Source organism: Euphorbia lathyris, chromosome 1 (assembly GCF_963576675.1).
Source record: "Euphorbia lathyris chromosome 1, ddEupLath1.1, whole genome shotgun sequence".
NCBI lineage: Eukaryota > Viridiplantae > Streptophyta > Magnoliopsida > Malpighiales > Euphorbiaceae > Euphorbia > Euphorbia lathyris.
The window spans coordinates 73,289,719-73,308,437 of record NC_088910.1 but is presented as its reverse complement, the minus strand read 5'-3'; the positions used below and the strand labels follow the sequence as shown (position 1 = coordinate 73,308,437).

The following is an 18,719-nucleotide window of genomic DNA, read 5'->3' as shown; positions in this document are numbered from 1 at the left end:
ATGTGAATGTAGTGCTGCCAGTGAAGGAAAATAGGCAATCGTTTGGCAGCGGAAATATAAAAATTTTAACCTTTTTCCATTAACCCAAGATCTGTTAATCGTTATTTCATATAAAGAGGGATAGAAGGAAATACCTTTTGATGTTCTATCTACTGTTGCAATCGAAGTGCCCACAACTCTTACTTCGAGTTCCCGAGCACAAGACAAAAACACAATCCAAAATCAAGTTAGATATCAACCGTATAAAACAATCAAGAATAGATTGTCTCTAATAAATCAACACAAGATCAAGGAATAAGAGAAAGAGATGAAAATCAATTGAACGGAAGGAAGCGGTGGATAATCTCGTCCTCAATACTGTGGGTTGAAATTCTCTCTCCCGGGTTGTGTATGTGTATTTCGAAAATTACATGTAGGGGGGTATTTATATTCTCTTGTATCTAAACCCTAGTTAGATAGAATTAGGTTACTGAATAAGAATTTAATTCGGAATATAATTCTTATTTATTATTTACAATTATATCTTAAATATAAAGATAATAATAATAACCTTATAGGATAATAATAGGAGCAATTTAATCTCATTAAAGTTCCTAACTTATTTATCCTTTAATTAATTTAATTCACAATTATAATCTAATTAGAATTCTTAAAATCAAATTAAATATTTATGTATTCATCATACATAAAATCGCCCCCCCACTAGCTGGGCCTTAGTGGACTCAGTTGTACTTCCATCAATTAATTAACATATGTTTCTCTTTTGGGCTCCAAGTCTTATGTGTGACCCATTAGGTTCTTATTGCTTCTAGCCGTATGCAACTATTAAATTAATTTTCACAGAATTATATTTAATCTTTGCATAACGGAATGAGTACGCGAAACATGATTAGCAAATCCGAAACATTCCCTTAGAGCTATAAGAAGACAGGTTGATTCTGTCGTTGACCTTTCCGTATTAGTTACAGTATAATTCGATCCTTTGTCAATTACATCCTTGAACTGAATCTTATGACTATGGATAATGTCAAGTCACATATAGCGAGACGTTCATTTTACTTGTACAGGCCGAGTCAACTCCAATTAGATAGGTTAAGTGAAATCTGTATTTCAAGTCTTAAGCTATCACCTTGCAAGGATTTAGAGTCAAGTCTTCCACAAGCGATCCTTGGACGTATCTCCCATTTATCGGGAGTGACAAATGCTCAATCCAATGTATAACTATCATGCAATTACTTCATGTGATACCCAACGTCTGCCGTTCACACCCCAGAGTCATCTCTGTTATGGATCGTGTTACAACAGGATCAAAGCATCACATTCCATAATCCAGAATCACTAATTAACATTCCTTTGAGTCTGAGGATTACTTACACCTATTAATACCAATGAGATGAACAGGTGGCAAGGATGATTCTACCCATCCTGTTATCTCAAGTTGGGTCCCCAATCCTAATGAACTCTCTTTCATTGGATCCATGCAACTGTCCAGATTATCTGTATATCTGAAGCTTGTGAGATCAGCTCTCTGTTTTGACAGAAGACATTGTTACATGTAAGTCTCAACAGTGATATGTCAATCCTAAACATATTACTTGACTTGTGGTGGTTTTAAGTTTATTAGTTTATTATAAAGTTTCGTCTCGCTTCATGCTTGTATGAACATGTTACAATCACTTTAAACAAACTTAGGGATTTCCTTTTATTAGACTTATTTAGTTCTTTAAAAAGGGTTGCCTTTATATAGTTATGAAACCATATCTTATTAAAACAAATGACATAAAGAACACTTCATTCATATTTAGTTTATATCCTAGAACAATTGTCTATAGGACACTAAACCCCAACATACTCCCACTTGGACTAAAGCCAATTATTTCTACAACTTATCCCGGTAAAAGTTAGATGACGATCATATACTTTCTGGGCTAAGGGCTTTGTCAACGGATCTGCAACGTTGTCCTCAGTAGGTACTCTTTCTATTCTCACATCTCCTCTTGCCACAATCTCTCTTACAATGTGGTATCGCTTTAGGTAATGCTTGGATGCATTATGAGACCGTGGTTTCTTTGCTTGCGCAATGGCTCCATTGTTATCACAGTACAGTGTAATGGGATTTACAATGTCAGGCACCACACCAAGTTCAGTAATGAGATTCTTATTCCAAACCACTTCCTTTGCTGCTTCCACAGCAGCGATGTACTCTGACTCGGTCGTAGAGAAAGCTACGCTTCCCTGATTGGAACTCTTCCAACTGACCGCGCCCCCATTCAAGATAAACAGGTATCCTGATTGGGATCTAAAATCGTTCTCATCTGTGAGATGACTGTCGTCTGAAAATCCTTCTATTTTCAGATCCCCTTCTCCGTACACTAGGAACATGTCTTTAGTCCTTCTCAAGTACTTAAGAATGTTCTTGACGGCATTCCAATGCTCGTCTCCCGGATTACCTTGATAACGACTCGTTACACTTTACGCGAACGCTACGTCAGGTCTAGTGCAAAGCATATCATATATAATCGAACCGATTGCGCTGGCGTACGGGATTACAGCCATGTGCTTCTTATCATCTTCGGTTTTAAGACATTGATGATTGCTTAACTTTACTCCATGTACCATGGGTAAGTTACCTCGTTTCGATTCAAGCATGCTAAACCGCTTTAGCACCTTTTCAATGTATGTAGCCTGTGAAAGACCAAGTAGTCTTCTTAATTTATCTCTGTAGATCTTTATACCAAGTATATAAGCTGCTTCACCAAGGTCTTTCATGGAGAAGTTACCTGATAACCATACTTTTACCGACTGTAGAAGAGCTATATCATTTCCCATTAATAATATATCATCCACATATAATATTAGAAATGCTATTGAGCTCCCACTTGCTTTCTTGTAAATGCAAGCTTCTTCGCAATTCTGTTCGAAACCAAATTGTTTTATGGTTTCGTCAAAACGCTTGTTCCAGCTTCTAGATGCTTGCTTGAGTCCATAAATGGATCTCTGTAGTTTGCAAACCTTGTTTGCATCCTTTGATATGAAACCTTCAGGTTGCATCATATATACATCCTCAAGCATGTTTCCATTTAGGAAAGCTGTTTTCACATCCATTTGCCAAATCTCGTAATCGTAGTGAGCGGCAATAGCGAGCATTATTCTGATTGATTTGGACATAGCCACAGGAGAGAAAGTTTCGTCATAATCAATTCCTTGTTTCTGACGATATCCTTTCGCAACTAACCTAGCTTTGTAGGTGTTAACCTTTCCATCCATGTCAGTCTTCTTTTTGAAGATCCACCTGCACCCAATGGGTTTTATCCCTTCGGGTGGATCAACCAAAGTCCAAACTTGGTTGGTGTGTATAGAATCCATTTCAGAATCCATGGCCTCGAGCCATGCTTTAGAATCTGGGCTGGTAAGAGCCTCTTCGTAGTTTTTGGGTTCGTCGTCTAACATGGGAACCTCATCATTATCTCCCACTAGAAAACCATATCTAATTAGGAGTTCACGAACTCTTTGTGATCTACGAATGGGTGGCACTAGAGTCTCATCTAATGGGGCTGCTTCGGGTTCCTCAACCGCCTCTGTTGTTTCAGTCGGTGTTTCTTGTTCTTGAACTTCATCAAGTTCAATCATGCTTCCCTTTTCCGTTTCTTCGAGAAACTCTTTCTCCAAGAAGGTTGCGTGCTTGGATACTATTACTTTCTGATCATCTGGATGATAGAAGTAATACCCCACAGTTTCCTTAGGGTATCCAAGAAGATTGGTGTTAGTCATGATTTTAGGAGTGTTTTAATTTAAACCGGAGAGTGAGAAAAAGTAAACGTATGTTATTCATTTGCCTTAAAATACATCAATCTAAAATTATAGGTCTTTTAGTTCATTTTAGATTGCTCCCACTATTTTGTCAAATTAATAGCCTTCCATATTAATTCGAAGAATTTCACAAATCCTTTAGTGAGCTAGGATCCTAACTCCTGAGATTTCACCTTGAGTTTGCTCAACAAGCTAGTCTCATTTGTTAGGTAGATTCATGTAATCAATCACATCTTTGATGTGATTCCTAGGTTATTGGGTTACTAAGCACATTAGTAACTAATATGCTATTCATATTAATCCCAACCATATTGCCCATTAGTTTATGATAATATGAGTTTTGCTCATCCAATTATCATAATCTAATTTAAGTATTACCCCATATTCATGAAAAGATGATTTTCAATAATTCAGGTGTCACCATAAGACCCCGAGCTTGAGTTTTCTCAACAACCCAAAGGCCCCCAGTACTGCCGGCTGAATTATAATATTAGGGAGGGGCAACCGATTTTAATAACTTGCTTATTTACTTAACTTTTAATTAGTGAGGGATTTTTATTTTAAGTCTAATAATCTAACTTAGTCTTGATTTGCTTTAGCATACATCAGACACATACATTGGTGTTATGGACATATCATCTAAATTATTTCGTCGAGCCAGAGACGGAATAAAAAGCCAAACCTAGGGAAATACTAACTATTACATATTTCTCTTTAGGTCCTCCGTCTTCTCCATGGTGCCTTGAAATTACATATTAATTTCTATACTACTAAAGAAAACTTCAATTAACTTGAAGGGAATTAGATGAGAGGAGAAATTACAATAGATAGTAGAAAGGCAGGACTCGCATGCCCTATTTCAAAAATACCAAAAGACTAAAAAGAGGGTCCAAATATGTCCATAACTCCAAACATGCATAGACTCAATTAAATAAATTTAATTGGTTGATTACATAAAATACTTTATGTAATATTTAGGTTAATCACATTAACTCATCAATTAACTTTCATCGAATTTTAATTCTAATAGTTTCGTATCTTCTATATTAACCTTTTAGATTAATACAACTATACAAAACTTTATTTATGCATGTCCCAATTAATTATTTTGATTTCAATTCATTTAATACTTTTGATTTACAAATAGGTAAAACAAACTTTTAAATAAATTCATTCATTCGATAATCAAAACAGAAAACTATTAATTTCTGAAACATATATATATATATATATATATATATATATATATATATATATATATTTAAAACTATTTTAAAACGATTTTAAAATACATGGGTTTCGGGACGGGCCCGAGGACGCGGCTGCTGCCGTTTGGCAGCAGCCCTACTGCGCCTGGCCCCGCCGCTCCGCGGTTGCTGCAGCGAGGCAGCAACCGCAGGACAGCGGCCGGGTTGCGCCGTGAGGCACGACCCGAGCTGCTGTCCATTTAATTTTTTTATATATAATTATATATATATATATATATATATCAGTTTTAAAACGATTTTCAGAAAATAAGAAAACCTATTATAGATTTTCCGTTTTATCTTTAGAATCAATAAAATTAACTTTTATCAATCTAACTATAAAACTAATAGATTTTGTTATAATGATTATCAACCAACATAATTAGGAACATATGCATAAACTATTTTAATTAACAATTAATTAAAACTTATTTATCTTTAGAACTAATTAATCAAAATAGATTTGTTAATTAACCTAACTATAAATATTTATTCAATCTGATTGAAAAACTTCTAAATTTTCATATATGAAATAACGGATTTAACGCAGACTCTGATACCACTAAAGGAAAATAGGCAAACGTTTGGCAGCGGAAATATAAAAATTTTAACCTTTTTCCATTAACCCAAGATCCATTAATCGTTATTTCATATAAAGAGGGATAGAAGGAAATACCTTTTGATGTTCTATCTACTGTTGCAATCGAAGTGCCCACAACTCTTACTTCGAGTTCCCGAGCACAAGACAAAAACACAATCCAAAATCAAGTTAGATATCAACCGTATAAAACAATCAAGAATAGATTGTCTCTAATAAATCAACACAAGATCAAGGAATAAGAGAAAGAGATGAAAATCAATTGAACGGAAGGAAGCGGTGGATAATCTCGTCCTCAATACTGTGGGTTGAAATTCTCTCTCCCGGGTTGTGTATGTGTATTTCGAAAATTACATGTAGGGGGGTATTTATATTCTCTTGTATCTAAACCCTAGTTAGATAGAATTAGGTTACTGAATAAGAATTTAATTCGGAATATAATTCTTATTTATTATTTACAATTATATCTTAAATATAAAGATAATAATAATAACCTTATAGGATAATAATAGGAGCAATTTAATCTCATTAAAACTCCTAACTTATTTATCCTTTAATTAATTTAATTCACAATTATAATCTAATTAGAATTGTTAAAATCAAATTAAATATTTATGTATTCATCATACATAAAATCGCCCCCCCCCCCCCACTAACTGGGCCTTAGTGGACTCAGTTGGGCTTCCATCAATTAATTAACATATGTTTCTCTTTTGGGCTCCAAGTCTTATGTGTGACCCATTAGGTTCTTATTGCTTCTAGCCGTATGCAACTATTAAATTAATTTTCACAGAATTATATTTAATCTTTGCATAACGGAATGAGTACGCGAAATGTGATTAGCAAATCTGAAACATTCCCCTAGAGCTATAAGAAGACAGGTTGATTCTGTCGTTGACCTTTCCGTATTAGTTACAGTATAATTCGATCCTTTGTCAATTACATCCTTGAACTGAATCTTATGACTATGGATAATGTCAAGTCACATATAGTGAGACGTTCATTTTACTTGTACAGGCTGAGTCAACTCCAATTAGATAGGTTAAGTGAAATCTGTATTTCAAGTCTTAAGCTATCACCTTGCAAGGATTTAGAGTCAAGTCTTCCACAAGTGATCCTTGGACGTATCTCCTATTTATCAGGAGTGACAAATGCTCAATCCAATGTATAACTATCCTGCAATTACTTCCTGTGATACCCAACGTCTGCCGCTCACACCCCAGAGTCATCTCTGTTATGGATCGTGTTACAACAGGATCAAAGCATCACATTCCGTAATCCAGAATCACTAATTAACATTCCTTTGAGTCTGAGGATTACTTATACCTATTAATACCAATGAGATGAACAGGTGACAAGGATGAATCTACCTATCCTGTTATCTCAAGTCGGGTCCCCAATCCTAATGAACTCTCTTTCATTGGATCCATGCAACTGTCCAGATTATCTGTATATCTGAAGCTTGTGAGATCAGCTCTCTGTCTTGACAGAAGACATTGTTACATGCAAGTCTCAACAGTGATATGTCAATCCTAAACATATTACTTGACTTGTGGTGGTTTTAAGTTTATTAGTTTATTATAAAGTTTCATCTCACTTCATGCTTGTATGAACACTTTACAATCACTTTAAACAAACTTAGGGATTTCCTTTTATTAGACTTATTTAGTTCTTTAAAAGGGGTTGCCTTTATATAGTTATGAAACCATATCTTATTAAAACAAATGACATAAAGAACACTTCATTCATATTTAGTTGATATCCTAGAACAATTGTCTATAGGACACTAAACCCCAACAGCCAGGATTTCTGAAGTTACCGAGAATAGGGAAGTAAATTTCAGTCCTTCGGAACGCAAGAAGAAGACGCCAGGAAAAGGCGTGTCTCGGTCGCGACTCGGAATCTCTATCGAGATTCCAGAATCCCTGCCGAGATTCGGAATATTTTTCCCGTTTCTGACTTCGTTCACGTCTCCTTATATTGGTGTGCTGAATTTTCATCGTCTTTGACTCCTTTTGTAGGGTTTTCCTTCGTTTCTGACTTCTGTTCGTTCCTATTTGGATTTTACCAAATATTTAGGTACCTTGCATGAAAGAAACATATTCGGACGTAGAAGTACTCTAAATAGATATAAACAGCACGATTTCATAGCAAAACTGATGTAAATATTAATGATATTTTAGGTATATTTTGGGCTTAACAAATCTCCACACTTAGTCTTTTGCTAGTCCCGAGCAAAATTTCACTGAATTTATTTTTTAACTAACCTCTTTATGAAAATAAAACATATCTCTCTGTATTTCGTTTCAAATTAGTTAAGCCAGAAAGATTAACTTCGCATGGCAAATTTATACGCAAAATATCAAACTAACTAGTATAAAGGCGATATATCATTCGTCTTGTATTTTCAATTCTGAAATTGAAGTATTCGGGACGATATAAGTACGCATGTTATTGAGTCTTTCGTCTCAAGGCATTTTAAAGCACAAAATTTCCTTTCCCAAACCTAAACTATTGTATGAATTACATTAAATGGATAAGTACTTGGATTAATTTATTTGCTTAGTTACGCCCGAGATAAGGGTGGTCTTGATCGTAACTTTATATGCTTTTTATTTGTGTTTTCTTAAGAGATACCGACCATGCCATGGGTGGACGCAATCGTTACTTTAAACTTAAACACGCTTAATAAAAAAATTTTGCTTTAAACGTTCCTTCCATACCTCGATTGTGATAAAGGTGGTCGCAATCGTGGCCAAAAGTAAACGGTACTTAACTTTCTTCCCTTTCATACATTGATTGTGATAAGGTTGGTCTCAATCGTGGCCAAAAGTTAAGAAAACGACTACTTAATTTAATTAACATGAATTATAAAATTAAAAATTGTAAATTGGGAAAAAGAAAAATAGCACATTCATCCTATATTGACTTAAAATTCAACATGTATTATGGCTAAAGTTTCCTTAAAAACTTCAATTGGTGTTAATGTAAGACGAAAATCAAACCGAGCTAAAAATTGTTAGTTCAATTTAATTCCTATAAACCTAATTGAAAATTTAAAATAAGATTTATTGTATCATGAATTTTGCATGATATAAAATAGAGATTAAAGTAAAGAATTTATTTACTTAAATACATTTACTCGATTAATGATATTGCCCTTATGAGTGATCAAAAAGGGGGTGGGAACCACTATGTGAAACGGTGTCTCAACCATAAACAGAATATTGATTCTGTCCTTAGTTCGAAAGATAACGCCTCAGAAGGGCTTCCGAACTTATCACAATTTAAATACAACTCTGAATAATTTATGTTTTCGAAATAAAAGCAAGAAATGAGGAGTAAGAGTTAGAGAGAGTGATACTTAGCATTTTTATCCTGGTTCAGCCTCCTACCTACATCCAGTCCCCCGGAATTCCTCTTCTGAGCTTTAATCCACTACTGAGCTCTTTTTGGTAGAGCACAAGCCTTTACAATAGATGTTGAGTTATTATAGAGTACCTTCCCTATAATCCTACACTCAAAACTATCCAACTCTGTTTGCTAAATACCAAACAAACATAGCTTCCGAACTAATCTAAAAGATTGATGATTTTGTTCTGATCTAAGAACGCTTTGAAAGATCTAAAGAATTGATTACACAGAAGAATAAGAAAGTTTGTGTAAATGTTCTTGCTTTGCTTGGAACTTCAAGAAGTGATTCACTCAGAATTTGTGCGTTGAAGATCAAGTTCTAAAGTTGCAAATGAGAGGCCGTTTATAGTTGACACCTAGAGGATGGGGTCATTTCAAATTTTGAAATAACCATTAGGAGGGAAACGCTCTTCTGTCGTTTTCACTCCTCAAAAGCCAGTGTCAAAAGCCAATGGTCTTCTATCTTTTCCCGCTGATTTGTTTGTTGCGTTGTGCTTCAGACTTGGTCGGAAGCAGACTGATGGTCTAACCAAATCAAGCAAAGTTCTCAGAATGACCAGGAGACAACCCGTCTGTTGGTTCTGAATCTTTCCTTATTTGGTGAGGCTTTGTTAGTTGCGTAGAGTCAACTCTTGATCTTGTCCAGCGTGGCTTGATCTGCCTTCCGAGTTTTTTCTCATCTTTGAGACAGCTCATTTGCTTCTGGATCCTTCTTATTGTTGGGCTTGAGGCTTGACCCAATAGCATTTGTTTTATGGGCTTTGACTTAAAAGCTTAAGGCCTTTTTCTTATTCCTTTGGACTTACTTATAATTCATCAACACACTTCAACAAACACATTAGTATAAATAAATCAACATTTAAATTTCATGTGTTATTAATTATGGAGATATTATTTTATTTAATATTTTTTATCATAATCAAAATTAATGTGGAAATTGTGTTTCAACAATACTCCCGACTCCACTCGACTAATTATCATCCTCGTTTTCTCTCTTTGATCTCGTGCTGATTCCTTTAAAGGCAATCTATTTTGGTTGTTATTCAACGATTGATTACTAATCATTTTATTCTTGTTTGTTTTTATGTTCTTGGAAAGACGGTTGACTTCTGTGTGGGCACATCTCTAGCAACGGTAGATAGTTCTTCATAAAGGTACATGTGTTTATCCCTCTTTGATATGAAATAACGATTAACGGATCCTTGGTTAAAGGAAATAGGTAAAAAAAAATTATGTTCCCGTTGTGCCTCGTTGGTATCAGAGCGAGTGTTAATACTTTTTTTCATATATGAAAGAATTAAAATGTAAAAATGAGATTTAATGATTTTAGGGTTAGATTAATTGATAAATCTGATTTAATTAATTAAACTAAAAGATAAAATCAAAATTATTTGATAATTTATTTTCTGGAATTAAAATTGGGATTTTAAGATATATATGCAAAATCGGGAAAAGAAGGAAACTGGACTGCTATCGCGAGATAGCAGTCCCGTGGCTTTTGGAGGCTGCTGCCATAAGGCAGCAGCTTGATTTGAGCCGTGTAAAATGGCTCGGGCACGTTCCCCCCCCCCCCCCCCTCATGCGTTTGTAATTTTAAAATAGTTTAAAAAAATTAAATTTTGCATATTTTCCAGAAATGAAAATCTCGGTACTGATTTAATTATTTTACAAACAGATTATTTAAAAGTTTTAATTTAAATTGTATGAGATACGGTTAGGTTAAAAACATTAAATAAATTTGTGGAATAATTGAATATAACTAATTAATTTGTATAGTTATTTTTATTTCTAATAGAATTATATTTGATATATATGATTAGAGTAAAATATAAAAGGATACAAAATTAATTAGTTAAATGACAATGGCATTTGGATTTGGGACCGTCTAGTTCTTCAACATATGATTTCTAGTTACTTTGAATAGCTTTATATGTAGGAATCTTTTTCTCGTATAGTTATAATAATCATACTTTCCCAAAGCTTGAGGACTATATGTGCAGGGATCTCATTTGACCGTTTGATGCCTCTTATGTTTGTTGTGCAAATTTTGATATGGCATCGTATAAAGCCCCAGGACCGAATGGATTTCATGATGTTTTCTTTCAGCGACTGGGATCATATTGGTCCTCAAGTTGGCTCAACTGTTTGTGATATGTTAAGTTCAGGCCGTATGCCTGACTCTTGGAACAAGACCCTAATTACGGTGATTCCTAAGGTAACCTCTCCTGAGCTTGTTTCACACTTATGCTCTATTAGCTTATGCAATGTGTTATATAAGGTAGTGATCAAATGCATAGTTAATTGGCTTAAGCCTTATCTGCATTCTCTGGTCAGTCATACTCAATCTAGGTTTATCCTAGATAGACAAATTATAGACATTATTGTCCTGCTCTAAGAAATGGTCCACTATATGCGCTTCAAGAAGGGTATAAAAGGTTGGATGATGATGAAGCTTGATCTGGAAAAGGCATTAGTTGGGGCTTCCTGATGGTTACTCTTATCATTTTTAGGCTGAATCAGTTATGGGTTGATCCCATTATGAGTTGTGTTGCTGCTACCTTTATGAACGTTTTATGGAATAGTGAAAAGCTCCAAGTGTTCAAGCCATCCAGGGGCCTTAGACAAGGGGATCCATTATCCCCGTTATTTTTGTTCTATCTCTCAAGCGTCTTGGGTAGTTAATTGATGATGAAATTAGCCAAAAAAAAATTGGAAACCAATTGAGATTTCTTGTAGAGGTCCTGCCATTTCCAACATCTTCTTTATTGATGACATCGTGCTAATGACAGAGGCTGATGTGGGCCATGCTTCTATAATTCAAGGTTTGCTTGATATTTTTGGTGGTTGCTCTAGTCAATGGGTCAGCCTTGCCGAATCTAAAGTACACTTCTTAACAAATGTCTCTCGTACTGTGAGTCAAGGTATTGTAGACATCTTAAGGTTTGAAAAACCCGATGATCTGGGAAGATATTTGGGGATGCCCTTCTTCACAATCGTGCTTCTAAGGAGACTTATAATTATGTGATCGACTGTATCAATCTCCGGATATCGGGATGGAAAGCAAGATGTCTTTATTTAGAGTCCATTAGGATAGTTATTCCTAATTTTATGATGCAAACAGCTGATGTCCCGGTAAGTATCTGCAACAAAATTGATTCTTTTAACCATCGCTTCTTTGGGGGGGGGGGGGGGGTGGTTCTAAGAAGATGCATTTGGTCAACTAGGATGTGGTATATGCTCCAAAAACATCGAAGGCTTGGGCATTCATCGTGCTCATGAAACTAATCTGGCTCTCCTTGGTAAGCTCGGTTGGAAGGTTCTTATTCAAGTAGATACTCCTTAGGTTTAGGTGTTACTTGCAAAATATTGCAATAATAAGAAAGGGCTGGATGGTTTTGTTCGTAATAGGGGAGATTCAATTCTTTGGAGAAGCATTGTTTTGGGGTCTGTTGTTTTATGGAGAGGTGTGGGTCGTGTCTTGGGAATTGGGGCTGATACGAGCTTCTGCCTCGATACTTAGTGTGGGGAGACTCCTCTTGTGCATGTTGCCCAAGATGCAATTGATCCGAAGAGTTTGCATCTCAATGTGCAAAGCTTCCGCACAAAGAATAATGTTTGGAATTGGGATCTCTTCACTCGCCTAATGCCTATGGAAGCAATTTTCAAAATCACTACTCATATTGTGTTCCCTGGTGTAGAGAACGTTGATAGCTAGTTTTGGGGAGGCGCCTTTTTGGGCAATTATACAGTAGCAACAGGTTATGCCCTTCTCAAAGCTCCTTCGACGACATCTGGTCAACTGGGATGTGGTATGTGCTCCAAAAAACATAATGCAAACAGTTGATGTCCCGGTAAGTATCTGCAACAAAATCGATTCTTTTGACCATCGCTTCTTTGGGGGGGGGGGGGGGGGGGGGGGGTTGATGGTTCTAAGAAGATGCATTTGGTCAACTAGGATGTGGTATATGCTCCAAAAACATCGAAGGCTTGGGCATTCATCGTGCTCATGAAACCAATCTGGCTCTCCTTGGTAAGCTCGGTTGGAAGGTTATTATTCAAGTAGATACTCCTTAGGTTTAGGTGTTACTTGCAAAATATTGCAATAATAAGAAAGGGCTGGATGGTTTTGTTCGTAATAGGGGAGATTCAATTCTTTGGAGAAGCATTGTTTTGGGGTCTGTTGTTTTATGGAGAGGTGTGGGCCGTGTCTTGGGAATTGGGGCTGATACGAGCTTCTGCCTCGATACTTAGTGTGGGGAGACTCCTCTTGTGCATGTTGCCCAAGATGCAATTGATCCGAAGAGTTTGCATCTCAATGTGCAAAGCTTCCGCACAAAGAATAATGTTTGGAATTGGGATCTCTTCACTCGCCTAATGCCTATGGAAGCAATTTTCAAAATCACTACTCATATTGTGTTCCCTGGTGTAGAGAACGTTGATAGCTAGTTTTGGGGAGGCGCCTTTTTGGGCAATTATACAGTAGCAACAGGTTATGCCCTTCTCAAAGCTCCTTCGACGACATCTGGTCAACTGGGATGTGGTATGTGCTCCAAAAAACATAAGAGGCTTGGGTATTCATTCCGCTCGTGAAACTAATCTAGCTCTCCTTAGTAAGATCAATTGGAATGTTCTTATTCAAGCATATTTTTAGGTTGAGGTGTTACTTGCCAAATATTGCAAGAATAAGAAGAGGCTGAATGTTTTTGTTCGTAAAAGCGGAGATTCAAGTCCTTGGACAAGCATTGTTTTGGGGTCTGTTGTTCTACGATGAGGCATGGTTCGTGTTCTGGGAAATGGGGCTGATACGGGCTTCTAGCTCGATGTTTGGTGTGGGGAGACTCCTCTTGTGCATGTCGCCCAAGCTAGTCTGCTGGGCGTTAAGCCTTCCCTATGTAAAAAAAAAAAACTTCTCCCCTCTAGTTTGAAGATACATTTACCAGCAAAAAAACAAAATGAAAAAACAAATCCAAACAAAACAATAATTGGTCGCAGAGTCTAGTATTTCGCCCATCTAGCTTGTAGGTACATTTACCAGCAAAAAAACAAAATAAAAAAACAAATCCAGACAAAACAATAGTTAGCCGTGTAATCTAGTATTTCAGTTTTGATTCAACAGTTCAATAACAGCTCTTGACAAAATAGTGAAAATTAAAGATTTGTTGATCAGAAACAACTTTTAACAATACTGTCAAAGCCTATTTGACAAATAGAAATTAATTGTTCAATTTTAACTAGCTGTTTATTTAAACTTATTTAATAACACTTATCTAATTTATCTAATTGCTAATAACTAATAATCATTTAAAACAAAATGGTTTTTTAATATAAATGTTTCAAAGCTCATTTCACCCGCTATTCTTCAAATTAACGGTTTGAACCCAATCCACTCTTCACGAAATACTACTGCTTAAGGTTTTATCTAGTTAAACGTCTAAAAGTGATCAAAACTTTTAATTTTACACCAAAACTCTCTCCAAACAGAGCCTTAACATAGGATATATCAAGAGTCACGTCAACTTAGTCTAAAAGACAGATCCCCAAGTATTTGGACAAATTAAGTTTAGAGAACCAATAAATCGCTTTAAACAAATTTAGAGGCTAATGAGTTACTTTAAACAAATTTATATAAAAAAAAAAACAAACAAATGATAGCAGCTCTGGTGAAATTACAAAATAGGCCTGTCTTCTCCACTTTTCAGGTCTACAGCAAAACACACAGTACTACAACATTTCAAGTTTCATTTTTGCGCCTCTTCTTGGCTGGTCTTTTGGTTGATTCCTTTGTTTTCTCTATACTTGGAACATCTTTCTGCAGTTCAAATCATGTTCATCAGAAACAAACTCATTTATTATTTGAACATCGAACACACCACATTGTTTACAAAAATGTACCTTGTTTCTCAATCTGTTCTTTTGCCGCTGCCGACCCTTATTTTTCTTTTTTGATGAATTGTTCTGTGCCAAAGAGAAATTAGCTTACCTCAAATCTGCAAGTCAACTTGGTAAATTCCCATTCAAAAGAGCAACTAACCTGGGCTAGAGCCACAATTCGTGCATGCATCTCTGCAGGGGTTTCTTGGTTCTCAATTTCCCCATCACTGTTGAGCATAGCCTTCAGTCTGTTTTCCTTCAGTAACTTTTCAGATCGAGTGTGTCTCTGCAACAATTAACAAAATTCTCTTAGCCCATACTAACCTTTTGATTCCTAATTTATTACAAGTGATACGAACTATCATGAAAATCATATGCCGCCACTACTGGCCTGGTGTAAATTTGTAAATAGAATATCTTTCTCCATCTCATAAAAATTGTTGACTTACTGAATTTGAATGGTGCCTGGCTGCCTACTGGATAAAGAGGGAGTTGAAGCAATGACATTTAAATTCAGAGATTATATGGAGAAAAAAACATAGGAACTCACTACTCAGGACCAACTCATGGCTAAGCCCCAGAATCAAGTCCTTTACTACATTCAAGAATCTCTTATTCTAATCCTCATTAACTTGGTGAGATTTGATGAATCCAAATGCTCAAAAGGTTGATATTGCAGCCCTCTCCAAGACAATGTCAACTTCAGCTTAATAAAATGCTCAACCCACTAACTATACCGGCAAAGGGTTAAGGAGAATAATTAGCAGTGGCAGCATTTATCAATTCAGAAGTCACAAACAAAGGAAATTTGGCACTTCCTGTTGAAATCTTCTAAAATGACACTTTGGTGTTTGGAAGGACATGCGTTTATTACAAATTGCAACCAGAAAAATTGATAGGGATGAGCCATCAAACCCAGGGAATAATTCATATATAAAATGAAATGATCTTCTTGAGACAAAATGTATATTAAAAACCAAGCACATAATGTAAGAAGCAATTTCTTTTTTCAAATTAAATGCCCATAAGAATGCTTAGTGATCTGCTCAGAAGATGAGCAAAAACATCAAACACCTTCAAAAGCAAAAACTGCAAAAAAGTGATGCTATTAATGCTAGCAGTGTGTCCAATATCATTGAAGGCAAGAAAAGGCTAGGTCTAGTGTTAAAACATTTAACTTGGAGCTCCTATTGAGGTCCAATGCTATCAAGAGACCCAGATGAAATACAATTCAGTCTTTTTCCTTGAAAGCTTGAAACTGGATTTAAGGAAACAGTTTTCTTTGCTACACGAAGATAACAAACCAACTACCTAGTAACAACTATGCAATGCAGTTCTTTAATGTAGTAGATATATTTTTCATGGTCAGGATGTTAATTTCATCCAAAAGATAAGAGACGTTTACGTGATAGATAAACAAAGATAAATATTTTGGTACAGTTGAATTTTTCCGTACATACAATAGAGAAGGGAGATAGGAGCCACCTTCACATAGAGTCATGCTGGAAAACAAAACTTAAACTTCTTTTATTGTTTGACAGAAAAAGGAAAGGAAAAAGCTCATACCTATGAGTTAGACTTGAAATTACTCATATTACACGTTCCAAAAGATTTGCTTGGTAAGTGCCAAACAGGAGCAACATTTTACAGCAGCATAGAAGCATGAAACGTCCTACCTTAGAATTGAGGTGAGACCTCATGGTCTCCTTGGTCAAGCAGACTATTCGAGGGCAAAGCCGACACCTATATACTGACTTGAACTTCATAACACAATCTGGCATTTCATGTGGTACTGAATCCTTTTGGGCCACACCATTTATCTCTTCCTTAAGTACACTAGCTCCATGTTTACCAGATAACTGAAGGCTAACAGTGTTTTGCTTGTCACTTTCACTTCCATCATCTTCACTGGTACAACCTAACACCAAATCATTGCAAAATATGTTTTTCATAAATCATTTTCCAGTACTTGTACAATAAAACTCAAGGTTATATCATAAAAAGGTCTATATCCAGTACTAGGTTGGATTATCAAAAGTGGCAATGCAATAGCCATTTATCGCAAAATTGGAACCAAGGTGGCCTCTGAAGAGGAAAGATGTGGTAGAAAACAAGCTATCAGAAATCACAAAGGGCAGAATCCCATCATAAAGAGGAGATGACATATATTTGAATGATAATAAACAGTAAATACACTGTTATTTTGCATGCATGGATTCAATTAGAAAACATAGAGTCAGCCACAGATGATGAAGCAAAACCAACTAAGAAATGGTGAAACATTATCGATAGACAAAACAAAACTGGAAATTTCCAAATGGAAACATTTTCCAACTTCAATTTTAAACAGCTTTATACATAGGTAAGTGCTTTAATCAAGAAGCATAGTGCATATCAAATGAGTAGTACCACCAATTCACCTACTGTTTAATTTTGATAAGATAAATACTTTCTAAATGAGCTTAAGAAGTCAAATTTAACACACGGAAGAGATCCATTTCAATGGAAGGAACGTTCCTAAAGAAAAGACAACAACTATATAGATGAATCAACTATACAAATGATTATTATAATGAAATCACAATCCTGCATAACAATTATTGAATCATGCAGACAGCCAAATACAAGTTTAACATCAAACATGAAGATGCATATCCTCACAAAAGTTCCTCAATATAAATGGAAGAGCAAATCCTACCAGTAGAGTCAGCATTGATTTCATCTGCTGAGCTATTTTCACTCTCATATCCTGCAATTATGTCAATAAAATGCAAGATTAAAAGACAATTCCAATCACAAACACCATGAAAAGTAAAATAAACTTCCAGACTCGCATCTTTCTGATTTACTTTTAGGAAAAGGAAAGTAGGTAAACAGCTGAACAGCGAAGATAACAACTAAAACTAAAGTTGAAAAATACACAAGCATCATAAACAAACATGAACAGTTTCATCTGTTACTTTTTTTATTTTTAGAAAATTGAGTATACAAGTTACAGAAAATTGCCATCAAGGAATCTGTTCAATGCACACACTTATATGTATTTTTCCTTTTGGAAGTAAATAAATAAATAAATTCCTTGCTTGTAAATAAACCAAGTAGAGTTTGCGATCACAATTTAGCAGTAAACAATTAAGAGACACTAAGAAAAATTATTGAGAAAAAGATGCAATGTGAAACAAACCTGATGAGGAGGAAGATTCATCAATTTCTTTCAACTCCACACCTTCAGAATGATCCTCCGATTCTGCTTGACCCTCTACTTCAACCTCAGAATCGGAAGAAGATGAAGATGAATTCGACGACTGGTCATCTTTATCCCCATGTTCGTCCCTAAAGAATTGTCTCTTTATCATCTCTGTCAACCACTTCAACTATTAGATAAACACACATAAGAATCAATAACAGCAAAAACGAAAATAAAACCACCTTTTTTCTTCTCTTATATTAGAAAAAGGTGTCAAAAGATAACAAAAGAAAAAAGAAACATAAAAAGAAATAGAGAGCATAAAATAGGTAGAAAATAACTCAAAACAAGAAGAGAGATGGAAACAAAAGCAATGTTCTTCTTCATCTATTTGTACGATTACATACTTTTTCCAGGAAGCAGCCAGTATAGTTAAGAAGCAATCTAGGGAAACAGGCGACGGCGACGGCGACAGGCACACCCTGGGAGGAAGAGGAGGCTTTTTGGGTTTTACAGGGTTGCAAATGTTGAAATGGGGGGAGACAAGAGGAGCAATTCGGATTCGATTAGCAACCCGGGCAACACTCATTGA

General features: G+C 35.7%; 1 protein-coding gene across 2 annotated transcripts; it reads right to left on the bottom strand.

Annotated features, from left to right (window-relative positions):
- Positions 1–14,537: 14,537 nt before the first annotated feature.
- LOC136202021 (uncharacterized) lies at positions 14,538–18,719 on the bottom strand. Of its 2 annotated transcripts, none has more exons than XM_065992469.1 (7): positions 18,535–18,719; positions 18,125–18,314; positions 17,639–17,689; positions 16,617–16,858; positions 15,101–15,226; positions 14,962–15,024; positions 14,538–14,878 (listed from the first exon to the last, which is right to left on the bottom strand). In XM_065992469.1, the coding sequence occupies exons 2-7, from the start codon at positions 18,294–18,296 to the stop codon at positions 14,801–14,803; spliced, it is 732 nt and encodes a 243-aa protein (XP_065848541.1). In that variant the 5' UTR covers positions 18,297–18,314; positions 18,535–18,719; the 3' UTR covers positions 14,538–14,800. The 2 variants fall into 2 exon arrangements, with proteins under 2 accessions (XP_065848541.1, XP_065848536.1); XM_065992464.1 differs by having other exon boundaries at positions 18,125–18,298.